This window comes from Gavia stellata, chromosome 24 (assembly GCF_030936135.1).
Source record: "Gavia stellata isolate bGavSte3 chromosome 24, bGavSte3.hap2, whole genome shotgun sequence".
Taxonomy (NCBI): Eukaryota; Metazoa; Chordata; class Aves; order Gaviiformes; family Gaviidae; genus Gavia; species Gavia stellata.
Window position 1 is genome coordinate 11,633,779 of NC_082617.1, and position 27,987 is coordinate 11,661,765.

Consider the following 27,987-nt stretch of genomic DNA (forward strand, 5'->3'; position numbering starts at 1 on the left):
AACATGCATTTAAAATGTTTATTTAGAGCCGTAAGAATTTCAACAAATTGCATTTAAATACAAATAAATATCAAAGTATGTTTCTGACGGGAACACAACCACAAACCCGATTTGAATCTAGGTATTTTCTAAATTCCTAACAGAAATAGAAATGATTGCTGTTCTAAATAACGCAGATACAGATCCAGAGGACTACAAACGTTAGACCACGCAAGAACAAAACACAGGCTGCTCACAGAGGAATGGAAATGGGTGTTATTGACATTCATAGGGGTACAAACTTCCAGTGACACTACTTTTCTCTTTACTCAGGTACCCAAAAAACTAGAAAGCAAATATCTAACAGCACGAGACCTACTTTTGAACAATTCAGGTTTTTAACAATCCATCCATTGTACACACGCACAGCTCCACTCCAGATGCTCGGTTCGGAAGCAGGAAGCGTGCTCTGCTTGGAGGTAGGTGTGCCGCTTCAGGAACACAAACCTTACTTTGCTATGCCAGCGAGCAACACCTGCGTACAGAAACCAGGGGCTGTGTCAGAATTATTCTCCTCCTCTTGTTTGAGACCACTGTTAACCAGCTTGGGGAAGCAACTCAAGAGCGACCGATGAGGTAAAGATCCAGCATGGAAAGAGCTGGAGAGAGCAGACATCGGCAAAACCAGACCGTTACGTCCTGGACCCGAGCGCAGTCGTTCTCCAGCATCCCCCTCACACAGTACACACTGTGTGTATGAGGAGAAAACGCTGCCAGACAGTGTTTTTTCCCCTCAGATTTCTATTTTGCAGGTAACGTTTAGGGAGAAGAACGTGCTGCAGATCGAATGGTTTAAGTGAAATGCCATCCATTAAACCTGTCAATTAAGCGCCTGGTGCAGGTAATCCTCCTCAGCACGCAGCGGAACCATTTCGCCACAAACACTTGTGCCACTTTACACCAAGAGGCAACCGACCGCCTCTACCAGCCAGTGACAGCCAGAAGCTGGACCGGTTGGTGGGCAGACGCCGAGGTCATGTGCTTGACAGATGTCTCCGAGGCTGCAGGGTTATTCTCACGCTGCCACATCTGGTTTATGAAGAGCTACCACTGACGGGGATTACTGAACGCAAACATTAGATATGCCGCGGCTGGCTCTGAAGCTTACGGCACAGCACAGGCCTCAGTGGCGTGTAAATACGCTAATTCCTACACGGAGGCACACACCTACAGCCTAAATGACACTGAAAATCCCCGTGCTGTGTCATGACTTATCTTAAGGTTATCATACCATAAAGTCATACCTTAAAGTCTGCAAACTGAAATGCAAAATAAAACTGCTTTGGTGCATAAAAAATATTGCATGCACAGTTACTAAAAGTGTTGCAAAATCTATTTAAAATGAATTTTATTGAGATGAAAAAGTTTTCCATGGTAACTACAGAACGTTAATCAAAACCAAGTGCTTCCCCTCCATTAAAAACACGAATCGGAATACTTTTTGTTCAAAAATACTTTAAAAAGTAATCAGTTAAATGGAGTATTTTTGGATGTGCTTTACTCCATACACTGGTTACTGTTTCTAATCTTGCTAATGAATGCACACTAACGAGAGGTTGTCTGCGTGTTCATCAGAGGCTTTGAATGGAACCTACTTTTCTGAACAGCGTTCAGCTGTGAAGCTGCACTGGCAGTAAGGAGTGTTCAGCAGACCACCTAAGGTGTTAGAGAACACTGTGCCACGGACAGCGGTGTTGTGCTCAGGTGGCAGTATCCTTCTCACTCTACGAAGTACAGAAGCATTGGAGGACTCCAGGTGTACAAAGCAGTGTTTCTTGCTACCATTATCCATTCATAAGCATCATCTTCTAGATTTCCAGGCAGCTCTGGAATAAGGAGTAGTCCTTTTCTTATCCGGTGGTTTGAAGTAAGAATAAACAGGTGCCGCAGGGTATTCCGCATCTGGATTTTCTGCCATCATTTTCAGCTTGGCTTCAATGGCCTTTATTTTTGCACTGACACTGGAAAGAGGAAAAGCAGAAGAGAAAGTGAGCGTGATCTTAGCATGGAATCAGACTACAGCAATCCAGAGATTTTGTTGACATGCAACTACTTAGTCACACGAGGAGGGGCTAGGCAGCCCCCATCGCTGCATTCACAAGCCGCGGGAAGTTGGGAGGCAGGAATCTACTGCTTCAAGCCCACGCTATTTCATTTCAATCCTCAGCACTGATTTGCTCCTCCAAGATGTATCACAGCACCACAAAATAACGGTCCTTACACCTACTCAGCACTTTCTTGAGGACACTGAGCGAGACAAGTACACAACAAGGCTTCCTACTTCATGTAAAATGATGTCATTTAAAGAGGTCTGAGCATGTGCAGCAGAACGTAGCTCAGACGAGGCTGCTGGAAACAGCAGAAAAACGAAAGCCAGACTTCCTCCCAGCTACAAGACTGCTGGGATGGGAAAACCCCAGACTCTAATTAGGTCAGTAAGAAACATTTCAGCATTAGCAGGGTTTATCCCAAAGGGAGAAGCTATCCTAGGTTACACCCCAAATTCCTAGGACCTTTGTTACTCACTATCCTCCGTAGGGCATGGACCAAAGAAGGTTCCCTTCTCTGCTGCAGCTCTTGCAGCGTGCATCCTCAGTAAAACAACTCCTTTGTGCCACTGACACAGCTATCAATCTGCACGACTCGTCTCTCTGCTCACTACTTCCTAGCGTGTTTCTTCGGAATTCCAAGCTCATTTTATCTGTAGGTAAATTCATTATCCCCAGTCCTGGTTCCTTACAGGGTTCCACTGACAGAACACAGAGGAAAATCACACACCCTTTCAACCAAACTGTGAATTAGCAAAGCAGCACTATGTGCTTTAGGGAAACGGAGGGGTTGGGGAATTTAACCACATCCCACAGAGAAGACCTACCAGCCCCAACGCATGGGGAAAAAAAAGTTTTATGTGACGTACTACCTGTGATTTTGTTTTAATCTTTTGCCACTATAGTAGAAATTCTTGCTCATAAGCATTTTGCTTAATCAAATTAGTACAGTACAAAACCTCTCAGTGAAATTCATATGAAGAAATGCAAAGTACATTCTGGCCAAAGAAGCCGGAATGTTACGCATTCTGAATTCCTCTCCTCATCTCTTTTCCTTCCTACTGCCCTTGTAGGTTAGAAGATGAACTTCAAGTCTGAAGTGTCCCACATCAAATTAGTTACTTTGCAGCGTGCTGCCCTTCTGAAAAACAGCTTTTCTGCCATGTTATACTTTAGCACAAAGGTAATGCCAACAACTCCAGATCTTACTGAAACTGAAGACGTTAGCTCCCTGTCACTCCCACGGTTTGGTTGCCTCTCACCCACCCCATCTCCTACCTTAGGTTAGACTGGGGCGGCTCCGTGCTGGAAGATGGCTCCAGACTGATGGGAAGGATCTTCTCATTTTTATTGTGATCATATCTCTGTGAACAAGAGACCAAGGACTGAAGTCAGCTGGAATTACAAACAAAGAATTTGCCCACAGATACACTTTAAATTTGGATTAACACCACCTCAGATTTTGTGTAGCTTTGCTAGGCATGATTTTGGTGGCCAAACACTGAAACAAATCCCAACCATAATATTTGCATAGTACCAACATGGAACGTAGACTCTGATACTGAACACTTACGTACGTTGTACTATGGATCCTTAAACCTTATTCTGTCTTATCACTTCTTGTTCCCCCCTGTATAAGGCATGAAGCAAAGATGGTAAATTTTAAAGGTAACTACTGTACTGTATTGCTACGCTCTTTACACAGACATTGTGCAGAGTCAGCAGGTAACCCAAGCACACAATTGCACAGAATTGTGCAGCGCTGGGAGAAAAGAAAAAAAAAGAAAGAAAAGACCAGTTAGGAACCACCTCCTTTCTGCAGAAAGCAGCTTGTGAGTCTGTCGTCTCTGTGGGCAACGGGCCTCCTGAACTATTCGCAGTGTTCTGCTTCCTTATTTCGCTTGGCACAAAGTCAGGGTTGTTTTTCAGCAGAGCTGCTCAAACTGACAGTGTCTGGTAAGCCTTGGCCACTCATCTTAAAACTACTTAGCATGGTGCTGGTATTGTCTAAAATAAACACTTGTTACAATAAGCCGAAGTTTTGTGTTATTAAATCTTTCCATTCACAGATTAGAAAATGCCATGCAAACTGAACTGATTATTTATGCATGTTCTTCACCGTACCCTGGACAGCCAAGCACTGAGCTACCCCGCTGAACTCCCAGCTGAGCAGACACTCACTCCTCTGGCTGAAACTCCTTTTATGGCCCGATCATTCCTCAGGCATCCGGAAGCACGTGGCGCTCTAGAAACTACAGAGCTAAAGAAAATGGAGACTGGATGTGCACAAGCTTGGACGTGCTGACAAAAGCCTGGAGCCCTTGAGGCCAATAATAAAACGAACATGGGCTCCTTTAACAAAGATACCTGGTATGGTTTTTTTTAGCATCCGAAACAGACGCGCTAGTATACTTGATAAGAGAAAGGGTAGAAAGCTGCTTGTAGGATAATCAACACATGCTAAAAGCAAACTACCCAAAGGAAAATAAAAAGAAGCAGCTCCCCTCCACCTCCCCCCAAACTCACTTATCTGTAAAGAAAGTTATTCAAAATAAATGGCTTTATCAAATACCAGATAGTAAATAACTGCAGGAGAAACAAGACAAAAATTTTAAAAAATTAAAACAAGGATGCTCCAGAAAGTACTGCCTCAGTTAATATTAAAAACTTGATGTTTTATGCAACAGAGCAAGCAATAAAAGGATATTTAGCTTAGATGCGAAATAGGTTGCTTTAAAGTCAGAAGTAATTAGAGCTACTGCCACGTAAGTACTTTCAGAAGTGGAACAAAGTAACAAAGTACTGAGTAATTGGGAATTTCCGTGCATCTCCTATCCAAAAAGGGAGCAAAACCACAAAGGGAAGGAGTCAAACTTTCAGCCAATCACTCACCAAGTTGGGAAAAGTTAAAACGTGGACGTTTATAGAAGTAATCTGTTCACACCGCTCTGATCAGAAACTCCCTTACGAAGAACATCAGGTTAGATGCCTATTCTTACTCACAGCTAATCCAGTTCAGTTTAGGTAGACAAGAGAAGTGGTGGATTGTTAATGCTGTTTCCATGAGAGTTATTTCCCAGCATAGACTGAAATTACCTTGCCCGGCTAAGACAGCCTTGATAAGAATTGCTCCTTAAAGTTTTTCCACCTTGCAAATTAAAAGCGGTTCTTATTTACAAGCAGCAGCTTACCTTGACTTGCGCATGTGCCCACCGCACCACCAATTTCTTGGAAAGGGCCAGCTTCCCATTGAGACACTGGATCGCCTTTTCTGCTTCCTGCACAGGAAGACAATTCAATAAACAAACCAAGTCTTTAGTCAAAACTGACTCAGATGTAAAGATCCTTTTTTGTTAATCAGTCTTCTGTAAGCACAGCTAACTGACAGGAAAGAAAGTTTATCCCATTGTACCCCAATCCAGGAACATCTTTGGAAGACTCCGACATCCGAGTAACCAGACTTTCATCAGCCTTATTGGTTTAGTCTTTCACTTGTTTTGGGGAAGGAAATAGGGGAAAATGGTCGGGAGTTTTGAAAATGCCAAACATAGAGGCCACTGGAACAGCATTCTGAGGGAGGTTTATGCTACAGGAGTTTCTCTAGAAAATACTGTGACCCATTACACTGATTACATGTGTCTCATTAACACCTCTCTACGCTTATTCCAGATCCTGCTCATGTGCGCTGGGGACATTATTCACTTGGTCCTATTCTAGGCTCAGCAGTGGAATCTCAGTTTTGGGACACTCCCATAAAGCTTGGTTCACAGCAGCTGAAGATTTACGTTGCAATGCTGTTCCACCTTGCTATCAATAATTTTCTAGAGCTAAGACACTGTGTCAGGGCTCTTCTGACATCCTCACCGCCAACTGCACAGCAAAAAGATAAGGTCATACAAGCACAAGCAATCTCTAAATACACTGTTCTTCCTAACTTTTGAACAATTCTAGCAGAATTATGACAAAGTAACTACAACTCTGACGTTGCAGGTGAGCATGACTTGAAACTTTGATTTGTAACAAGAGCTAAACCCCCAAATGGACAGCCAGGGGCAGTTCACTCCGGGATGCTGCAGATGTGTCATATCATACATCTGGCAGCATCACACAAGTTGGTGTTTGTGCATTCATGAAGCCAAAAGAAAGGAGGACTTCAGAGCAGCTCTGGATTTCAGGTGGCTTGACAGGCTGATCCAAGGCTCTGCGTGGATCACAGCACCTCCAAGGTACAACTCCACAAGCTCACTACGGAAGTGGACCAAAGAACTGGCCCTTTCCAATTAGCACTAGAAAGTAGGATTCAGGAAAAGGCAGCACAAGAGAAAGGAAATCACTACTGCTGCCTCCAGGAGCAGTCACTGAGTGGCTGTCACAGAGTGGGGCTGTTAAGAGTCTGTGGGTTTGTGTAGACAAGGTATTTAATTTATCCCTTCCTGTTTTAGCTTTACATTAACACAAAAAAAGTTGGGGAAGAAGCTAGTCATTTAAATCAGAATTTTAGATAAAAGCAACATACCTGTTTGGTTTCAAAGTTCACAAAACAGTAACCCCTCGGCTGCCCCTCCAGAGCACCAGACTTGTGAAAAAGAAAGTCAAATTGCTTTACTTTGCCAAACTTCTGAAGGAGTTTGAGAAGGTGGTATCTAAAGGGGAGAGAAGACATTTATGAAACCTTTCACCACTCTGAAAACAAGGAGATAGAGAGGAACCCCCTGAAACACACCCACACACATAACACAGTCAGTCACACAAGCAGTTCAGTTGTGTCGTACACGTATTCCCAAATACCTGCAGAGGTGGGGGCCCTGTACAGCAACGCTTCAGCATCCATAGCTCTGAGCTGCGTTAGCGGTGACTGCTCTAAAACCCCAAGGCACAAAGCCTCCCTCCCAGCGGTGCCAGCTGAAGGGCATGCAGAAGATCTATTAATAGTTGGCTTTTGGACAATTATGCAATGTTTTGCTAGAAGTCTAGGAGGGCTTTGCCTCCTGCCGCTCTAAATCACACCTACTTTCAAGTATAAACATTGTGTCCCCCCCTCCCCAGCCCTGATGTGACCGCCTGAAGCTCCATCCCCTGTATTCCCTCTCCCTGCACAAGCAGTAAAAGCCCATAGTCCACAGCACCCTGTGTCCCTCAGGATCCCCACTATTCTTGCTGCCCTCCCTCTCCAAGCACTGCTAGTCCCCTCCCTTCCCTCTGCCAAGCAGTGTCAGTGCACTGACAAGGACATGGCCGGACCATACAGAAATGCAGCCACTCTCCCACTTGCCTGGCAGAGCTGGGGAAGCAGGAAGAGAGAAGAACAAGCCGAACAAACTGCAACCAGGAATTGCCAGTAGACCAGGCAAAAAAAGGCACCAGACAGACCTCAGTATCATCCAGGCCAAATCTGCCAGTGCTTCTGACTCAGACAGCTTTTCAGCAACATGCACATGAAAGTCAGACACTTATTTAGCCAATTATCTTCCTGCCATCCAGTGGGGAGTCTGCTGTTTTCAATAAAACTGGGAAAAGCCAGAGTAAATCTGTCTGCTTAGTATCCAGTGCACTGAGCAACTTAAAATAAGGAGCACATTTGTTGTACAGGCCACATCTAATCCTGAAAGTTCTTCGCAGCTTTTCTGGTTCCCTGGATCAAAGTGTTTAACAACACTAACTGACCTAGAAGGAAAATGACACCTGTTACCACTTCACTGCCTGACCCCATCCCTAGAGTTTAGGAATTGTCTAAGGGTTTAGTAAGGGCCTCTTAGTCAGGACTCATCTTCTCCTGATCAGCTGTACAGCGTTAGCTAGCAAGCCGCATAGTCTAAGCCCAATTTTCAGCCTGCAAGATAAAGCTCAGCGCTCTGAAAGCCTACCAGGCTAACTCAACGTGCCCATGGAGCACCAGGCACGTCCAGACAGGAATGGTCAGTAGTGGCCCAAGGCAGCCAAATGCACCAGGCAACTTTAGGGACAGTCCAAACGGGAAGGGCAGACAACATTTTTCCTAATAAAGCCCGATAGGATGTTTGAAAAGGGCCATAGCCCTTTGTTAAGCTTCAGGAGCCAGGCAAGAAAGTTCCAGGAATGTGAGTCATCTCACAGGATGGGTCACGGTGGACATTCAGGATATGCACTTTTAAAGAGGTGAAGGTGCAGCAAGTGTTCAGATGAGCAGCGCAGAAGGGCCAAGTTATCTCTCGGGGGAATAAACACATTGTAATTGATTATGGAAGGCTTCCTACATCCTTTGGAATACAGATGAAGCACTGTAGTCTTCCAAGAGACCCACGAACCCTCAGTCTCTGCTCAGAAGGCACGGAAGACAAAAGCAAGAGCAGGGAAAAAAAAAAAAAAAGGAGCTTGTTACACAGTAGCCTAGTTACACCTCTGCACCTCAAGCTACCAACAAGCAGTCACAGATGTACAAGTAAAAACACTAACTTCGGAGACATGTGATGTATATAAAACCCCACATGTTGAACTTCCAGAGCCTCCAAAATATGTAAACGCACCTCAGGTTTGTTTCTGTAAACATATTGCTACAAAAAAGCACTTGCAATTTCAGCAGTAGGAAAATAAAGTCCTTACCACTAGAATGCTGTTCCCCTTTTGGCAACTACAGAGGCAGTGGAAGGGCAACGATGATTCTCATTGCATTCTCTTTAGCAACAACAAAAACCCTGCAGCTACCCTGCTAAAAGGAACACTTTGCAGTTTTGGGGCTTTTTTCTGAGAACCTCTGCATTCAAATAATACTTTCTTAGCAGCAAAGTGGTAGTTGATCCTTTAAAACAAATTTCATTAATGGTCTAGAAGCAACCTATGTAATCTATTTTATTTAGAGTATTTAGATCAAAGATGATGCAAATGCTATTTTCCAGCCATGCACGCAGTTTTTACAATTGCAGGTCACCTGCTGTCCATGGAACAGCTCAGAACTGAAGTCTTATATAACTAAAAGTTTCAGGGTGTGATTATGATTTGTTTTTGTTAATACAGTGAGGTCATTAACAGTAACTTGACAAGTAGTTTTCCAAGCCAAGAGGAGTTCAGTACTGAAGGAAGACCTGTCACGGAAAACCCGAACCCTCAAAAGACGTGAGAGCGTGTAAAAAGCTTTACCATGGCAACGACTTGGGTTATCCAGAGCTTGGAAGTTACTCGCACAGACGTGGCCCCACCATGCTGTACAGATCACCGCAGCCAACCTCAGTTTCCACTTCCTGTCATCTGATGCGAATGCGAGACAAACCAGCAGCTCCCCCGTTTCCTTTTCCTCCACTCTTCCTCCTGGCACCCCGAGCGCTATTCAAACACAGGCAAGGCTTCCTCTGAACAATGCTGTCCCAAGGATACCGCAAAGGTACCGGGCCACATGCGAAACCTATTATAGCGAAGAATTTTGCCCCACTGGGAGTCAGTAGGAGTCTGTAACAACAACTTACGCACACATTGTTTTCTAGGTGAGAGTCATCAAGATGGGATCCTAGACAAGCAGCAGAACAGCCAAGGAAGTTGAACACCCTCTGTTTCATACCCGCGGAAAATGAATGGTCATTCAAAGGCTACTGGAAACCAGATAATATGTATGTGTAGCTGTAGAGCTGGAAATGCAACATTTTGGACAGGCAAAAGTTTAAAAATCTCAAAAGGCTTTACAAACGGGAATAGGCAGAAGAGGCAGTCCTACTCTGCTTGCCATGCAGGAGATGTAACTAAAGCACGGGTTTTTCTCCCCACAGGATGGGAACACTGAGAGGTGATGTGAACAAACGGTTGTGCCACACTGAGAGGTGATGTGAACAAACGGTTGTGCCACAGCACATCTCCTACCCCACTGTGCAGCTAGGGGACAAACGCTGCACCGGGCAATGCTCACGGTGATGGTGACGAGACTCCACGGCTTCCTTGCTCAGTGATACCAAACTCGGAACCAACCATCTGCTGCCCTCCCCGTGCGCTGCCGCGACAGGGATCATTCAGCATCAGAAGCGCCTGGAGACGATGTCCTACGTCATAAACAGCTGCGTGGTCCTACGGTGGCAGCCCACCTCCTTCCAGCTCCTAAGAATACACTCAGCAGACTCCTAATACTATCTTCTTCCACAGGCAGAACAATCCTCTAAGGATGCTGGACAAAAGAAGAGAAGTCACCCAAACAAACATTACTGGTAAGGAGGAATGCCCACCAGAAGACCCACCATACCTCAGTACGTAAGGTACGTCAGTGTTCAAGATCCTTTGAGACTCCCATTTGAGTCACAGTTACTCAGCATGTGCAATAGCCTCCCATAAGCCATCAACTTGCAGGCTGTAATTTGTGGGCAGCCCTACATTTATAAATTCCTATTACTGCAGCTTGTGCTCAAATGTGTACATTACCTATTAACTCCCTAGCGCTTGATTGCAGCTATAGGTTGCTCTCTAAATGGAAGTCTGGGATTAATTCAAGACTTTCTGAACTCATTTCTGTTCAAGAAAGTCACAACCAGTTATTAATGCTACTAACAATCAACTTTACTCCGTCTTAAACAAATCTAACATAGAAATTGCAGGGGCAACCCTTTAAAAATCAGATAAAAAGAGCACAGGAAGAAACAGCTATTTAGTTTTCAGGTGTATATTTTTAGTAACCTCAACAGGTATAATTCAGATGAGCAGCTATGAGCAGAGATGTAAGCCCTTAGGATAAGCAAGTAAAGGTCAAGATGATTTATATAAACTCACTGACCTGACACAGAACTGCACTCTTTCTCTCTACACTGACAATGTGTTAAAAAGAACTTCCTCTTTTTTTATTCACAAGGAAACAGAGATTACAATATCGTTTGCAGGAGAGAATAGCCATTTTTAAAGTAAAACCAAAAGCAAGACATAGAATTATAAAGCCTGAAATAAGCCACAAGCACTGTCACTCATCACTGGGCAACTTCAAACACTGAGTAGCATGGAAGCACTCTAGGTTTGATGATGCTGGAGAAGGAAGCCCCTTGCCCACAGCAGTGATGCTGCTCTAGACACGGTCCCCGGCAGCGAGGGTACCAGGGCAGCCGTGCCCCACGCCCAGACTGCTGAATTCAGCAGCTGCAATAGGTTATTTGAAAAAGAACAGCGTGCCCATGTAAGAAGCCAAGTGAAGCCCACAACTCATTTCACTCAAGCTACGAAACCAGTAAATTTTGCCATATAAAGCTATTACTTGTCTGGCCTAGATTCAGGTGAACAGCCTGGACTGAAAGGGTCATTAAAACCACCACTAACGAGCACCCTGGGAAGTGAAGGATCTAACGCATTTACAAACACCCACTATTCTTCCCTTCACGCTAACCCAGTTTCCTGAATCTTTAAGGACCCAGCAAGCAACATGCTCAAAAACTCCTATATCTAATTTTACGTGGTCAGTGACTGCGGACAAACCAGAGTAACATAGCTGTGGGATAAAAATGGTAATTAATGCAGAAACCACCCAAAGCTGAATGGCTGAAAAGCACAATGCATTAATGATTCCATTTAGAGGCTATTAGAAAACTGCTCTGTTAAGATGAGCCACATTTAGAATAAAAACCTAGCACCTGCACACACACAAAAAGAAGCAGGAAGAAAAAGTATTCCATGACAGGCATATACAATAGTTAATCAAAAATGCTTGTTTCTTAGAAGTGTATAAACCCCAAATTGTTTTGGTTTGGGTTTGGTGGTTTTTTGTTGTTTTTTTTTTTTTTTTTTTAATAAGACCTACTGATTTCTCAGCACGCTATCCAAATATTGGACAGCAAGTCATACTTCTGTGACAATTTAACTGTTCAAATATTATGTTTGCTCAGAAGGTAATTATCTGTAGTCTGGAGAAAACACGAAATGCATACACACAGGCGTTTGATTTACGCACTTATCCATCATAAGCAGCCAGCCACCCTGCACCCTACCTCGTTACCACTCGGTTACTCAAGTGAGCAACTCTCCTCTGTTCAACCTACATCCCACTGCTGACACCAGCGCAGTAACAAAACAAGGCCCTCCGTCTCCCTGGAAGTCTCAAAGCCCAAAGTCTAACATTTCCCTAGCTTAGAAGACAAAGGGGGTTCCAGCGCGGAGGATCGCTGTACCGCTGTAGGCAGCAGCAGCACCTGCCCCCAAGCCCGGGGGTCCGTGGGGCCAGCGCAGCCCTAGAGACACCCCCAAACCCCCCCCGCACAGACACGCTTCAGGCCGCTCGCTGCCAGGCAGCGGCCCGGAGCAGACACGGGGCTGCCCACGCGGTGCCGTGGGAGCTGGGACCGGCTGGGAAACCTGCCGGAGTGGGCGACGGCCACCCCTCGCTGCGGGGTGCGCTGCCCTCCTGGGCACGGGGGCACCCCCAGATCGGGTCCCCCCACGCCGTCACCCCTCCCACACTCGGCCGAGCCCCCGCCACCGGAGCGTGGGCAACGCGCGGACCTGACGCCCGGCTGCGGGGGCAGCCAGGGCTGGGGAGGGACCGGGCAGGAACGCCAGCGGCCGGGGCGGGGGGACCAGGGGAGACGTGGCACTGCCCGGGGGTGCTGCGCTGCCGGGGGGGGGGACGGGACGGCCCCGCCGACGGGGGTAACGGGGGCGGCGCCGCTGCTGGGGGCGGGGTGGCGGGAGGGAGGCGGCGCCCCCGAGGGCCGGGGGGCCGGGGGAGGCGGGGCCGCTGACGGCGGGTAACGGAGGGCCGGCGGGCGCGGGGGGGTGCGGTGCCGCGCGGAGGGACTCACTCGGTGATCTTGGGGTCGAGGTTGCCGATCCAGAGGCGGTGCCCGTCCTGCAGAGCGCCCTCGGAGAGGATGGAGGCGTTCTCCAGCGGCAGCGTCTGGCGCCCCGGCTCCATGGCTCTGCGGAGGGCACCAGTGAGAGCGGGGCAGGGCGGGGGAGGCGGGCCGGGGGACAGGCCGGGCCGGGGCCGCACTCACCATGACACCGCGGGACCGCGCAGGCCGCGGCCGCTCCGTCCTCGCGCAGGCCTCGCCCCGCCCTTGGCGCCGCTTTGTGACGTACCCGCGCGGCGCGGCGCGGCCTGATGACGTTGGCTGGAGCGCGCGGGGCTGCGCGACGGTGAGCGAGGCGGCGGACGCCCGCCCTCCCCCTCCCCTTCACCGCCCCCCGGTCCCCGGCCCGGCCCGCCCCGGCGGGAGGGGCAGCGCGGCCCTCCGCGGGGCACCGGGGGGCGCGAGGGCAGGGCGGGGCCGGGCCGGCGCGTCCTGAGGCGAGGGGGACAGTGGGGGCGGGGCCAGATGAGGGGCGGGGCCGTGTGCCGGGGCGGGGTCAGATGAAGGGGCGGAGCATGCCTCGGGGGCGTGCCCCGGGGTGGGCGGGGCCTGCGCGCACGTGTGGCGGGGCCGGGACCCCGTGGGCGCGGGGCGAGCGGAGCCAGCGGCGCTCGGGGGGCCCGGGACCCCCGCGGGGTCCCCGCCGTGGGGCTCGGGGAGCGCGGGGAGAGGGGGGGGGCAGTCGCCGTGGCCGAGCACGGGGGTTGGGTGCCCAGGGGAGCCCGCGGCCGGGAGCGCGGGGAGAGGCCGGTCCCCGCGGTGGGCGCCAGCGGCGGCTTCCCGGCTCCCACTGCCGTCGCGCCCTCGGCCGGGAGGGACCCGCTTTTCCGCCTGTGTTTCTGCAGCTCCGAGCCCAGCAGAACTGCGGCTGCAATAGCCTCAGCCTCAGAACCCTGAACAGCCCAGGCTGAAATAAACCCTGGGGGGGTGGGGGCCTCAAACCTCCTGTGGCAGAAATTAAAGTTTCTACTCAGCGGACGTGCAAATACCACGTACTTGGACGAGCTGTTCCTGCCTAGCAGACGTGGCTTTTGCGTCCCAGGCCCGTGCCCCTCTGGAGGGATGTGCGAAGGCCACGCAGATGACGTGGGTATGAGCTGGCTGCCACCGAGCCCCTTCCACTGAATTCACCCGTTGGTCGCTGCAGCACGCCCAGGCCCGCTGCCCACATCGCTGAAGCGTCACCTTGCACTGATAGGTACGGCTCATGCCGCAACCTGTTTGGTTTTAGCACGCTGAGTGGACCACCCGCTTTTTCTCTTTTCCAGGTGAGTTAGAGAAGAGCTGTAAACGATGGCTGTGGCGCTCAGATGCTTCCGTCATCTGCCTTCTCTGCTTTATCGTTCCTCGTTCGCAGTGACACGGGGGCTGCCGCAGGCTCCTGCAGGCTGCCCAGCCCTGCTCCTGGATGGCTGCGGGCAGTGTGTCCATCAGATGCTGCTGACCAGACAGCTAGCTACCAAAAAAGGTGATGGCGACAGCCTTTTCCTGGTGTTTGCAACCCCTCAGTATGTTGCCAGAATTTCTTTTTTGATGCCTTTTATCTCACGTACCAGTATTGATCTAACTTAGGCAGAACACGGCTCTGGAGGGGCTGGTCTGCCTGACGGTGTTGCAGCCTACAGCAAACCTTAGTCCTTCCCGCAGGAGAGGTACCGCACGGAGCTGCTGCTGCACTGGGGCAGTGGGTAGCAATCGTCACAGTCCAGGCTGGAGTCGGTGCCTGCAGAGTGACCTACAAATGTATTTTGGCTTATGTGCTTAAGTGCTGGGCTGTTTGCTCATTAAAAAATATAATAATTTCTGTTTGCCTTAGACTCAATTCTGAATCTAACAGTGGTTTTAATGCCTTCTTCCTACTTTCTAATGCAACAACTAGTTGTCGTCAGAAACACAAATTAATTTTATGTGTAATCTGCAGCTAAAGGTAAAGGGCAGACTCAAGCCCGAGTGAATATCAGCGCTGCCCTAGTTGAGGATATTATCAATTTGGAGGAAACCAGTGAAGACATGCAGGCAGTGGTAGAAGCTCTGAAAGAAGATTTCAGCAGAAATCTCAGTGTTAGAACGTCACCAGGTTGGTAACTTTCTTGTATGATGCTCTATTGCCTGTAAATAAGAATACCAGGCCCAGTAACAGAGAACTCTGATTTTTTCCAAATCGATTTTCTTTTTATTGGGTTCTTCACTGGGCACCCAGTTACTACAACCTTGACGCCCCCAACTAAAGGCTTTCTTCACCCTACGCCTGACCAGGAAGAATCCGGTTTTGTTAATAGCTTCCTGGAAATAGCTTTTGTAAGTGGGAGATGTCAAAAGTGTCTAACTGAACTGTTTGCAGATGTGATGAAGAAGCAGGTTGTCAGCTAATGGTGCAGTAGGGCAGGAAAAATCCAATTGCCATTAAATTAGCCTTTTGGAAATTGCCATCAAGCTGGTGTCTGGCATATACAAACTTCTTTTGCAGCGCGTCTTTGTGGTTAGTGACCTTTACAAGCCTTGTTCTCTTAGTGAATTTTGTGTTTTAGGAAGAAATGTGAATATATTTGACTAAGCTACAGTTACTATAACACGCTGAACATACCTATTTGTAAGTAGTATCAAGTTTCAGGGCTAAAATTTAACATTAAACAATGACCAAATTTGAATCATTCACCACCCCAGCTCTGGCAGGGGCACTTCAGTCTTTAATGGAGTTGGAAAGCGTAGCTCAGTCTCTTAACTATTTATTTTAACCATAGGTATTTTTTTTAATTGCACTGATAAAGTACCTCTTGTCCCATGTGCCTTTTGGCCTGTTAACATTTTGCAGCAGAAACTAGAGAGCAGATTAAGAGTAGCTCAGGGAGAAACCGAATACTTTAAATTAGGCAGTGTACAACACCTCCTCTTGGGACTTCGAAAAAAATGGAGGGCTTTAAGGGAACACTGCTAAGTTAAAGACAATAGTTTTCTTGATTTTTATAACAACGTTTTGATTTTCTGTAAGTTCTAAGAATGAAAAAATAACTATTTCCTTTTAATTCTTAACAATCTTGCTTAGTTTTCCTATTCTAGTAGCAAAAACAAACAAGAGTTTTGTTTTCACGATTCGTGCTTTAGAGTGGCATTGAAATATTTAGCTTGCAGATACCACAGGGGATGTGTGAACACAAACAGCACCTGAAGTCTGAAAAAACATGTTTTTTTTCTTTTGTAACATCTATATTTTGCATACCAGAAGGGAAGTGGGACACTGCATATGCGTTTTTCTTCAGCATCACTGTGAACTGCTGTATCATACTGAAACTCCCCTGTGTTTGGTTCTTTTGAGGGGCCCTTGATCACATAATCGTGGTGACAAAAGACGGGAAGTTTCCGCTGAACCAGCTGGGGCAGATCTCACAGAAGTCACCGCAGCTCATTATAGTGAACATGAGCAATTTTCCAGAGGTAAGGACACGTTACTGAAGGCATTGCGAGGGGAGGTAATTACCACGGGAGCAAACAGGTTGATGCTGAGCAAAGGAACATTTAGACAAAATCAGTCAAACCTGGCAGGGGTGAGAGCTCTGGCTGGGCTGCGCGTCGCTTCGTGGCTGACGCAAAACAGAAGCGGTATTTTGCTGCCAACTGCACAGCGCACGGGGCGAGCGACTCTCCAGCCCTGCCTGGCGCGCAGCGGCACAGGGTCGGACGAGCGCTACGTGCTGCCCGTCGGGTCACGCTCTCCCAATCTGTGCCACAGTGTGAGGGGTTTGCTTTGGGGACTGGTTTCCCATCAGTAAGAGCTTGGTTGGCACGCGGCGCTGAGTGTGGTGCAGACGGGACGCCTGCATTAACTGTACCCTGCTAGGTCTCCCCATTTCCCGTGCTTTTAAGGCACTCGGTAGTCTTGAGCACACACACACTCTCCTTTGGTTCACCTGAATTACGCACATGGAAGCGATGCTGCATCTGCCCCGTTGTATTTATGTCATTTCAGTTCCTTATGAAGACGTGGCCCTGTGCAGAACCAGACGTGTAGTTGGAATAGTCTGTGTTTGTGCTGGGGACGCCACCAAACTCCTCTAAAACTTGCTTACTTACCACCAGGGCTGGTGACGGCCCCCTGAGAGCTCATGGAAGAAGCTGCTGATGTAGCCTACGAGCTGCCAAAAAGCCGCCCTGGTAGGACTAAGCCGGGCCTGTGCTCAGTGCTGTCTCAGGGCCCAACTCGGGCACTGCTGAGGTTGGCGAGCTCCTCCCTTGGCAGCGCCTGCGGGTCAGAACCCCGAATTAGGTGCTTGGACCTATCCTCAGGGAGAGCAGAGTTCCCCGAATTTCCTGCAGGAGCCTTAGTTAGACTTGCCCTTAAACGAGGCAGCAAATCTGGATCCCACCTGAGGCTCAAGCAGGAGCGGTCCGCTGCAGCGGGCTCACGCAGATAGCGCCGGGCAGCTGTGCGGATAGGAGCAGTAACGAGGGCGAGGTTAGCTATTCATCCCGCTCCAGGTCTGGAGGTTTGCCAAAGCTTATCTCTATTTATTTTGCAGAGGCTTTCCCCAATTAATTAAGTCAGCAAAGTCTCAGAGGAGGTCAGCATAAGGCACTTGATGCCTAAGTGTTTCTTAAAGTGTATCCAGCATGTATAATGGCTTTGAAGAATGAAGGCCCCTCATCAGCGAGTGCACTGAGGTCCCTCGGAGCGCCGGAGCTGAGGGGGCCGGGGAAGTCCCTCCATGACTTAGCCCGCGTCCAAGCGGGAGCTCAGGCGGAGAAATGGGCATGTGAGAAATTAAATATCTCACTGTATAGCGTTGCCTACATTTGCTTTCTAAGCCAAAGGAGCATTTTCCATTTGAACGAGAGCTAGAGCTATTTCTCTCAATGCAGCTGTTTTATACCATAACTGTTCCATGGATAGATTGAACTCTTTAAAACCATTACAGACATGTTTACTTGATGTCATTATTTACAGCATATAGTCAGTACCTCGTGGCATTGAAAAGCAAACAAAAATGCCTGAAGAGTCTGGGAAAGAAAATAATCATAGAAAAGGACTTGCAGGGCCAAATTCTGTTTGCCCGAGAGTTATAAAACCAAACAAGACTATGTTTTTTAAGCACAGCTATTTATTTCATGGGGGCAATATTGCAGTATTTTCCCCTTCCTCTATCTCCTCCAATATGTATGTTAAACGACAGCTTTTACTGAGCATTTCCTTCCTACAGAGCGAGCACCGTCCATAGAATAACACGTTTACATTCCTAACGTGCTGATATCATCTTGGTTACATTCTCTCTGCCCTTATTGTGTTGTAGAGGACAGCAGTTATGTCTTACAGAACACTAGCAGAGCATTCATTTTTGTTCAGTGATGTCACGCGTCGGAGACCTAAACAAATATGCAGAGCTTTGGTTTGTGCCTCAGTTGACAAAAGCTGAACTTCATAAATACAGTCTACTGCAGCAGCCTGGAGCTAAAGTTAGTGATGGGAAAGAGTATCAGAAATAGCAACGCGCCTTGTAGGAAATGCCACGCGAGTGCCACAGGAATACAGACTCGCTCGGTCTTGTTATTGTCAATGTCAAGAACGAAGCAACCTGGCAGGGCACTGCGGGAGCTCCCGGCAAAACGCCGAGTTAACCATAAAGGCTGACACTCTGCAAAGGTACGCCAGCGCCCTGGGATGGGGAAGGAAGCCTTTTAATCCCTGTGCAGTTACCAGGCAAACCGGCTCACCCCACCTTTTAAGCAGAGCAGAGTGTCAGCCAGCGGTGGTGGAGTTTTGAGAAGTTAATCCTAAGTAACAAGCTGTAAAATAAACATAGAGCTGGGCACAGGCGCTATTTCTCAGCCAACTGCTGCTGCCCTGTTGTAATGTGGTTAGGTTGGAGTGCTGAAGTGGTTAAGTTAGTTAACATTTCTAAATTGGCACTGTGTGATTTCTAGTGGGAAACATTCAACTGGAATTTTTAAATGCTCAGAATCTTTCATCTCCTTCGCCACAGTCAGGCTATGCCTTGGGAATTTATTGCGGTTTCACTCTGCGTTGCCTCAAACCATTCAAATAGTTTCAAAGAAGCAAAACAGTTTTCTTTTGTTGTTGCTTTGCTTCCCTTCCCCTCTGCCCCCCTCATGCCCCCCTACCCCGATGCCGAGCGCGGCCGTAGTTTCCCCTTCGGTTTGATCAAAGCTCTCCGCACCAATGTAACTTCCTGATCTTACTGGTAACAGAAGTAAATGTTTCCATGTTCTGTGGAGATGGATTGCCAACTATTGACAGAGTTCTGGCATATGGGAATGATTATTTCCTAATTCCCTTTACCTTTTGATCTGTTTTACAGAGCACAGCTGCAGCTACGAATGCTATAAGGGAGAGCGGCATGAACCTGAACCCAGAAGTGGATGGGACAATAATTCGGGTGCCAATTCCTAAGTGAGTATTGATGACTGCCTGAGTTCATCTTCACGCAAGATAACGCAATAAGTTGCAGCGAGTGCCCTTCAGAGGGTAAGCATGCACGATTGCTGTGATGTTGTGATGCAGCTGCTTTCCAACTAGCTGTGTTTCAGGTTCAGAAAAAAATCTTAAGCCCCTAAACGCATCTGGTGGAACCTCTTTCAAGTGTCTGAGCTCTAAGTCTTGGCATCTGATGGTTAGTCTTAATGTTCTTTATCTTCACACTGCAGAGATTTGGTCCTAGCTGGCTGCAGCACTTCGTAAGAGACAGCCAAAGGCTTTTGAAGCCGTATTGCCTTAATTCAGGGGCTGATTCTTTGCTGCCCTGCTGTAAATGCCTTGAGTCGCACCAGCGCAGAGCAGCAGTAACGCAGTAGTGAACCAGTAGTATTAGGGGTGAGTAGCACCTTGCTGCAGAGAACAGTAGAAGGAAGTGATGCAAGAAGGAGGGAGGAAATTGATAGCTTTGACTAAAAAAAAATCCACTCCCTCTTCTTGTGTGATTCACATCGTGTAACTGACGTCTGTATTGAAAATTTGGTATAGGGCTGATGGAAAAGCAGGTTGCTCCTGGTCAAGGACTGAGCATCACTTCCCTCACCCGTCCCAGGTGTCTCCCAGCCCTCAGACAAAGCAGGAGGTGCCACCGCATCAGTGCTTCAGTTTGGATCAGGAGAGCGCTTTTGAAGCCATCCTGATGATCCCTGCTTAGCGTGCTTTGGGCTGCAGTGTGCTGGCGTCTCTGCCTGGCAACAGGATTCCTTTCAGATGAAACTAAATAGAGAGGTACCCTCTGGGAGCGCACCGAGTGCTCCTCCGCTGCGCACACATCTTCGGTCCCTGGGACCAGGCTGGACCTCGTGTGGAGCGAGACCTCCCAGCAGCTCCGCTCGTACTGTGCTGCGCAACTCGCTAGTGTAGGCACAGCCTGCAGCAGGGGCAGGAGCACTGCTCTGCCCGGGTTTGGGTGGTGCAAGGAAAATTCCCAAGTTCCTGCGGGTGCTCGGATGCTGCGGTGATGGAGCCGTCTAAACGCCCCGGGCAGATGTGGATGTAGTGATCTCGCACCCCGGGGTTGCATGGCGCTGAGGTGCTGCGAACACCCACAAAGGGTAAAGACGGCTCCGTACGCTGCCTGTGCGCACAAGCGCCTTGCACGTGCGCTGCCTTTTACAAGCAGGTGACTTCTCGGTAAAGATGAGCCAAGTATTTCTCGAGCTTTAGATCTACTTTAAAAATCCTATGGAATTTTATCTAGCATTTTGATCAGAGAAGTCTAATTGCAGCTTTCCGTTGCTGTCGGGGAGAGGGAATGACATTATCATTCTATTTGCTGATTTTCTTTCCCGTGCTCCCTGCCCTTCCCCCATTCCTCAGGAGAGGAGGCAGAGGAGGAGGAGGGCACCATTATCTTCATAATTGCTGAGGCTCCCGGGTTGCTGCGCAGTGGTTTGATTGTTAATGGGCACTTGGGTCATCCTTGAATACGAATTGCAGGGGAGGAAACTCCAAAACTGTGAATCCCAATCTTGAGAAAAATAGTGTTTTTTAAACAAACCTGTACAGTCCATCACTATCTTTTGCGGTGCCGCAGAGCAAACCCGGGTCTTCTCTCCCCAGGGGAGGTCTGCCTGGGGTGCTCCCTCACTCCGCGGGTGCTTGGGGGGTGGCAGCCCAGGCAGTCCCCAGGCCAAGAGGTTTTCGTCTGGGAGACGTGCCCTGCAGGTCTGCCCCCGGCACCTCCAGCCCCGGCTTCAGAACACGCCTGGGGCTTTCAGAGTTTCATCCGCTCCTCGAAAAGGCAAGGAGACAGTTTCAGCCTTTTAAAACCTTCTAATGCAAATAGAAAGGGGGCAGAAATAATCAAATTCTGCTGGAGGCCTCTCTTTCATATTATATCCCTGAACGACTTCTTTTAATTTCCTAAGTTTCTTATTTTCCGAACTCTGAAGATATTCACGAAAGACTATATGAGAGACGGATGCAGTGAAATTGCCAAAATTATGGCAGGTGTGCAAAATGAGCAAACAAATCAGAAGTGAAGAGACTGTTGTTCCTGCAGAAATCGGTTCTTTCATGAAGGGAGGTGCCGTAAAAGTAAAATCAAACCTGAATTGTCCTTACCTGTTATTAAAAGCACGTTTTAGTCTGACCTATCAGCTGGACATGTGTCATTTTGCCTTGCACAGGTCCAGCTGTGCTTCAATGCTTGAGCGTGTTTCAACTGAGCATTTTAAAATGGAGTTTCCTTTTCAGTATTTATTCTGTTAGTTTAGGTTTTGCATTGCAGTTTTAACAGAAAAAGTACACTCGTTTCTTTCGTGTTTACTTCTGCTTCCTGCTAGGATCCCCTCTGCTCCCTAAGGCATTTGCCTGTTTGTGTTGCTAGCACTGCATAGGCAATATTTATTTGTATAAAAAGTATTCTCTGAGGGTTTAAAAAGACAAAAAAAAAAAAGAAAGAAAACCAGCCATGGGAACATTTGCATTGGTTGATCTCTTGGCCGAATTTGACCTGACCTTGTGTCTTTTATGGTATTGCCTCATTTTTAGATTCATCTTTTTTGGACCCATTGTGTTACACTGGATATTGTTTGTAAATTAGTAATATTTTTACACATGCTTTACTGAAAGCCAGATGACTCATTTGAAAGTTTAATGACTCATTGTGAGCTTTTTTTTCCTTTGCCCTTTAAGAAATATGCAAAGATACCTACTACGGAGAGAAAGAACTGAAAAAAATTCATTTAAAAAGAACAAAGCTGTTTCTGAGCTGCATTGCTCCGGATCGCCCATCATCAGAAGTCTCTTGCCTGATTTTTGTTGAGCAATATATGTTGCACCCTGTGTTTATCTGCAATTATGCATGCGGAGTATCTAGTTAAGCCTACTTTCCTTTAACTGATCCCTCTCGTTCACAGGAAATTCCTAGCATTCAAGATACAGAAATTATTCTTACCCGCATAAACGTCTTGTGTTGGAGACGAGACGCGGCCCGCGTCGTGCTCGCTGGGGGTCTGCTCCTGCCGTACGTGGGGAGAGGAGCATCCAGGGGTTGCGGTGCTTAAACCGCTGGTCGCTGGGGGAAGCGGAAAAAGAAGAGACGTTACCCGTGGTGTAGTGCGTGTTTCTGAACACCCTGGCACGTCAGTCACCAGGCTCTCTCCTGATCCTGGCAGGGCAGGACCGTCCCTGGGGCAGCAGCAGGATTGGAGCCCGCTGCGCCTTGAGCTGCCGGGAAGGGCGGCGTTCCCAGGGGAGAGGGGAAGGGGCGACAGGCCGGGGCTTTGTCCTTGTTCCCCGCTTCTGGCACCCCTTCCCCAGGTTCACCTCAGGCTTTTTTTGGCTTTAAAGGGGGGGTAGGGGCAGCAGTTACTAGACAGAAAAGAAAACATATCTAAGAACAGCTTAGAAGTCCCAGATCTGGGGGCAGGATTAAACAACTGTCCTTAGGAACCACGGGCCTGGCTCGTGTTGATGGATTCCTTAACCAGAAACAGCATCTGCTTGAAAAAGCGTCCATTTCTGGCATTGTTGGTAGCATTGCTGAGAATTTACACACAGTCTGGCTGGAACATAAAACCCGCTGAGAAACTCCACGGCGCTGCGCAGTGATAAAAAGAAATTGGTGTTAATAAAGACAGACAAGGAGGCACAAAAGCTGTGACCCCGTGCCAAGAAGCATAGGAAATCTGGCAGCGCTGCATAAACAAAAACATTTCCTTAAAGGCTCGGCAGCCCCAAGCAGGCGAGTGATACCCTCGGCACAATCCGCAAAAGCTGAGCGGGAGCGGGGAGGCGAATAGCTGACGGCGAGCTGGGGCTCCCCCAGCTGAGGCAGCCCTGCTGCCGACAGAGTCGCCTCGCCACCCGGCAGGAGACGGGAGAGGTTTCCAGCCCCCTCCTCCAAGTTTAGCAGCTGGGATTGACTCCCCACCCCCCCAAAAAGCTGCCTGAGAATCTGACCTCACCCGGACCTCTGTCTGCGAGCCGGCTTTGCTGGTTTTGCATGTGCCGCGGGACCTCCGGCTGGGGAGATCGAACACGAGAAGCCCTAAAGGCATCGATGCTGGGATGCAGAGGAAACCACAAGTGACCCTGCTCACTTCTCGTTAGGCGTTCGGTCCAGGCTCGAGCCCCTGCGCCGACCAGAAGCCTCTGGTCACCTGTGAAATTCACGGGCCACCTCCCTCCGGCTGTCCCTCAGCAGGGAGCAGGATGGGCTGGGGGCCGAGCCGGGGTGCCCCCGGGTGAGGGCAGCGTGCCGGGGCTGGGGCGCTGTTCTCTAGGTCTGTCCGCTTGCCTAGCGATCCCAAATTCCTGCGCTTACTAATCGGTTCTGGGAAGCCTATTCCCTCTTGCACCGTGAAACAAAGATCGCTGGCGGGAGGCCAGCGCCTCTGCAGACATCTGCTGCGAGCGACCTGGCTGCCGAGGGAAGGTGTCGGCACGCACACGGCTCGCTGGGCTGGGCACGAGCTCGGGAAGGGCCGAGGGTCCCATCGCGCCCCGACGGCCTCCCCACACGGCGCAGCCGCGCAGGGGCAGGGCTGGCGCTGCCCTGGGAGCCCTCGCCCCGCGTTTCCTGAGCTCTCCGCAGGAAGAGTCTTGGCCTCAGTGTTTTGGTGACCCAGGCTGTTGCAGCCAATTTCTAAATACTCCCGTGAAGTGTTTATTTTGCAATATCTTCTGCGAGCAGACGGGTGCTCTCTTGCTAGCGAGTCTCGGTGAATGCACTGGGGTTTTTCATTCTCAAGGTGGTCTGGAAACATCAATAGCCATGAAAATAAGTACAATATTATTGTTAAGCACTAGCAGTTGATGTTGACAGTGATCAGCTGTAGGTGCTGGAGCATTACCAGAGCTGAGGTGACGCGTCAGCCATTCTGTGCCTTATTCAGTAGGTCGGACTGCCTCATCACCTTCCGTTTTTAGTTTGGGGTGAAAGTCGAGGATTTTCTGGTGGTACCACAGTAGTAACTGACACCGTGTCAGCGGGAAGGTGGAGCTGAAGTTCTCCTGGGCCGAGTTACCTTTGGCTGTACTGAGCCACTCATTTCAGAGCCGCATCTGGCATCACCCTCTTGTCAAACAGGGCGTTAGAAGGCATCTTGGTGGAAAAGTCTGGTCGTGATGAGCTGGAATAAGGTTGAGCAAAACATAAGCTCTGTAGCTTCTAGCTTCCAGATATGTAATTCAGGCTCTGCAGTTGCAGGGAGGCGATACGGAGTTTCAGGAAGGGATGGAGGTTTCCTCCCGGCTTTGCAGGATTACCCTTTTCAGCTCCATCTCTCAGGTCTGGAGCTGGATTTTCCCTCTTCCCCGCAGATGCTTTGGCAGCAGAAAAAAAGGAAAGTTTGAACATTTCAGCATGACTTTCAGGCACTGCAGTGACAACTATAAGTCAGATTCAGTCCAAGTCCCTCAGCTTAGGGCTGTGCTGGGAACTTTCCATTCCAGGCTCAAGACTTGCTTCACTGGGTGTGCTGCCCTGGCGATGCCGCGCAGAGGTGGCTGATTCGCTCAGGTGAGCCAAAGCAGGCTAAAAACACTCTCCGAGCTGTTAAATCTGTCTGCCCACGCAGAGCGAGCTCCATCTTAACACAGGCGGCTTTCGGGTGTCCCTGCGCAGCCCGGCTCGGTGCTGCGTGGCAGCTCTGCCAAGGCCAGCCGGAGAGGGACCGCAGCAGAGAGCATCGCTGCATTTACCCGAAGTCCATCGCAGAAAATAAATCTGGCTGTGCTACATATGACAATGTTTTTCCCTTTGGTGTTTTTTCTCTCCCCTCGCTGCTAGAGTAACGAGAGAGCACAGGGAGAGCCTGGCCAAGCTTGCCAAGCAGTCCACCAACAAGTCCAAAGAGGCCCTGAGAAAAGTGCGAAGCAAAAGCATCAGCCAGGTAAAGAAGTTCAAGAACAAAGTGTCTGAAGATACCATCTGGCTGCTAGAAAAGCAGGTAATTCTTTTAAATTGTTTTTCCTTCTGCCACATCATGGTGTTTCACAGCCCAGCGGCGCGTTCGCCCCAGCCCTTGCTGACAAACCTCCAGCACTGAGAACCCGACTGGGGAACGGGTGGCCCTGGGCTGAATTTTTGGAGTCGGCAATGGCTGTTGTATTTCCTTTTTCTTTGCGAGATTTGAGGCTTCAATCTCAAAGCCAAATTTATGATATGAACCATTGTAAGCTGACACAGGAAAAAAATGCTCCCTGAAAGCTTTCGTACTACGAAGGATTATTGCACAAACCAGCTGAACTCGAGGAGCAAAATGACCCACATCCAGAGCTTTACCGCCATTTCCACAGTGCCTGGCCACTGCAAAACAGCTGGTGTTAATGAGGATTGCTCCACTTTGTTATTAATGAAAAGGCTAGCAAGATTATCTCTGTTAGGAGTTTTTGGCTCCAATTCAGGAAAATACTTAAGCACATGCCTAATTCCCTAAGAGCAGATGTCACTAAAGTCAATTACTTGGGCATAAACTCAGGCACAAGCCTAAGTGTTTTGCTGAATTGATGCCTCTGAAAGCAGGCCATTACTTTTTAGCTGTTTGTTTATTAACAGCTAAAGTTAGATACATTGCAAATGCTTCAGGACAGTTCTCTGTGTGCTCACAAAAATAAACATTGATATACAGAGCATTTGTGCAAGCAGGAAAAATGGCCATGCCATTGTAACTGAATCCTGTTGGGAAGCAGTTCTCCCAGAGCAGACAGATGTTGGGGTTTCCCCCCCCTGCCCCGAGGTAGTGCCTCAAGTCTAATTTTTGCTTGTACCAAAATTTTTCAGCACGAGGAAGGGTCATCGTCATATACCTTGGGAGCTAGTACACCTTAATCCGTCTTGTAAAACCAGCGCATACCCACCCCCCACCCCCTTTATCTGCACAGCCTCAAATAAGTGCACGCACATTTTGGTCCTGTTTACATGCTTGCTGTGTCCTTCCCGTGTTACCAGGTGACCTGATCCTGGGCAGGGCTTTGACAATAGCCATTTATTTTGTTCTAGAAGAAAGAAACAGATCTGTTACTTGATGATGTGTGAATTCTTAGCGTGCACTAAGGCTGCACTCCTGCTATTACCTAGTTTGTTCTAACAGTGGAAAGGTTGCGGGAGGTAGAGAGATGAGCCCTCTCTTCTCTGGTGCCGACACCAGCAGGTCTCTAACTCTGCCTTCCCCTGAAGTAGCTCTGTTAAATAAGGATGTGACCAAGTCACTTGGGAGGCTCAGCTAAGAGTTTGTGTTGTGCAACTCTTTTCAGAGCCTTTGACCGGTCCCTGTTCTGACTGACACAGAATCACTGGGGGCTGATGGGAGCTCCCAAGAAGAGGCAGTTATTGCCCCAGCACCATTTGGGGTTTTATTAGGACTTTAGGCTTTGTTGCAGGAGGCGACCCAGTCATTCCTTTCCCTTTAAACTCTGGCATCACCTAGCATGCGACTCAGACTTGTGCTATGTTGCCGCAGATCCAGCAAATGGCAGACGGCGCTGCAGCAGAGATGGACAAGCTGCTGGCAGCAAAGACCAAGGAGCTGCTTGGATAAGCGCCATCCCTATGGATGCACTCCCCCCTCCAGCAAGAACAGACTGCCACGCACCCCAGCGGCCATCCCTGCCGGGAGTCAGCAGCCTGGGGCGATGGGCAGCTCTGCCAGACCTCCAGCGCAGCTCTGCGCTTCCGCTGCGCCGATTCCCCACCTTGGTTTGTACTGGAGGGAGGGGGAGCTCTCCTCGCTGGTCTTTGTCCGGGTGGCAACAGAATTGGGTGAATAAGATTAAAAATAAAATAGCAGGAAGGAGGACTGGAGGCTGCTGGAAGGGCTCCCACAGGCGCTGAGGTGCAGCAGGAACGACTGCCCCGCTCGCCTTGGCGCCAGCCCGTTTGCATCCCAGCACCTCGCAGCCTGGCAGGAGGAAGGACCATGCACAAGAGAAACCTGTGCTGTCCTGCTGTGAACCTCGGCATTTATTTTTGCTTAAAATAAAGTCAAGATGAGATGTGGAACAGCCTTGGGACAGCCAATTCCTGGCTGGGGTGTCTCCGGGGGTTCGTGTGTCTCAAAAGAAGCGTTTGCCCGTTGCCTGCAGCCTGGCCGCCGGGAAGGCACGAGGGAGCTCAGCGCTGACTGCTGCAGGGTGGGCAGGGCAGACGGGCTTTGCTTTTCCCTAGGCTTTGTGGACAGAGAACTGAAACCGGTGCTGGCAGCATGGCTGTTTCAGCCAGGACCGAGAAGACCAAGAGCCAACACAGGAACTTTCCAAAACTAGCACCCGCTCTCCGTGACCAGTTATGGCACGCCTGTGCCAACCACCAGTACCACGTTTTAGGGGGCGGATGAGGTAGAAGCAGAATGGGGTCCTGAGCTGGTCGCACAGCTCACCTCCTCACTACCAGCAGGTACTTCCCGACAGTTTGCCTCCCTGCGGCCTCGGGCAGCGGCGAGAGGAGGGAGGGTGGTGGCCAGCCCCACAGCTCCGCTCCCAAAGCATTTGGGTTCAAAGAGCACTGAGTGCTCTGCAGTCCTTAAATAAACAACTCCCAAAAAGTTAGTTTGTGCACAGTGGGGAGGGGGAGGAGGATGAAGGATTTGCTCTGTTAGGGCCCCACATGTCAACAATTTCTCTGCTTTGTGTATTTTGGCCAAAGTGCTTACCATGATAAATGAATAAAGGAAAATGGCGAGCCCAGGGCGGT

General features: G+C 49.1%; 2 protein-coding genes across 2 annotated transcripts; one reads left to right on the forward strand and one right to left on the reverse strand.

Annotated features, from left to right (window-relative positions):
- Positions 1 to 4: 4 nt before the first annotated feature.
- RBM18 (RNA binding motif protein 18) lies at positions 5 to 13,039 on the reverse strand. Its single transcript, XM_059828826.1, has 6 exons — positions 13,010 to 13,039; positions 12,815 to 12,931; positions 6,604 to 6,730; positions 5,279 to 5,365; positions 3,366 to 3,451; positions 5 to 2,000 (listed from the first exon to the last, which is right to left on the reverse strand). The coding sequence occupies exons 2-6, from the start codon at positions 12,925 to 12,927 to the stop codon at positions 1,841 to 1,843; spliced, it is 573 nt and encodes a 190-aa protein (XP_059684809.1). The 5' UTR covers positions 12,928 to 12,931; positions 13,010 to 13,039; the 3' UTR covers positions 5 to 1,840.
- Positions 12,911 to 27,957, forward strand: MRRF (mitochondrial ribosome recycling factor). Its single transcript, XM_059828824.1, has 7 exons — positions 12,911 to 12,946; positions 14,134 to 14,333; positions 14,787 to 14,942; positions 16,179 to 16,297; positions 19,174 to 19,265; positions 25,087 to 25,246; positions 26,759 to 27,957. The coding sequence occupies exons 2-7, from the start codon at positions 14,159 to 14,161 to the stop codon at positions 26,834 to 26,836; spliced, it is 780 nt and encodes a 259-aa protein (XP_059684807.1). The 5' UTR covers positions 12,911 to 12,946; positions 14,134 to 14,158; the 3' UTR covers positions 26,837 to 27,957.
- Positions 27,958 to 27,987: the final 30 nt, after the last annotated feature.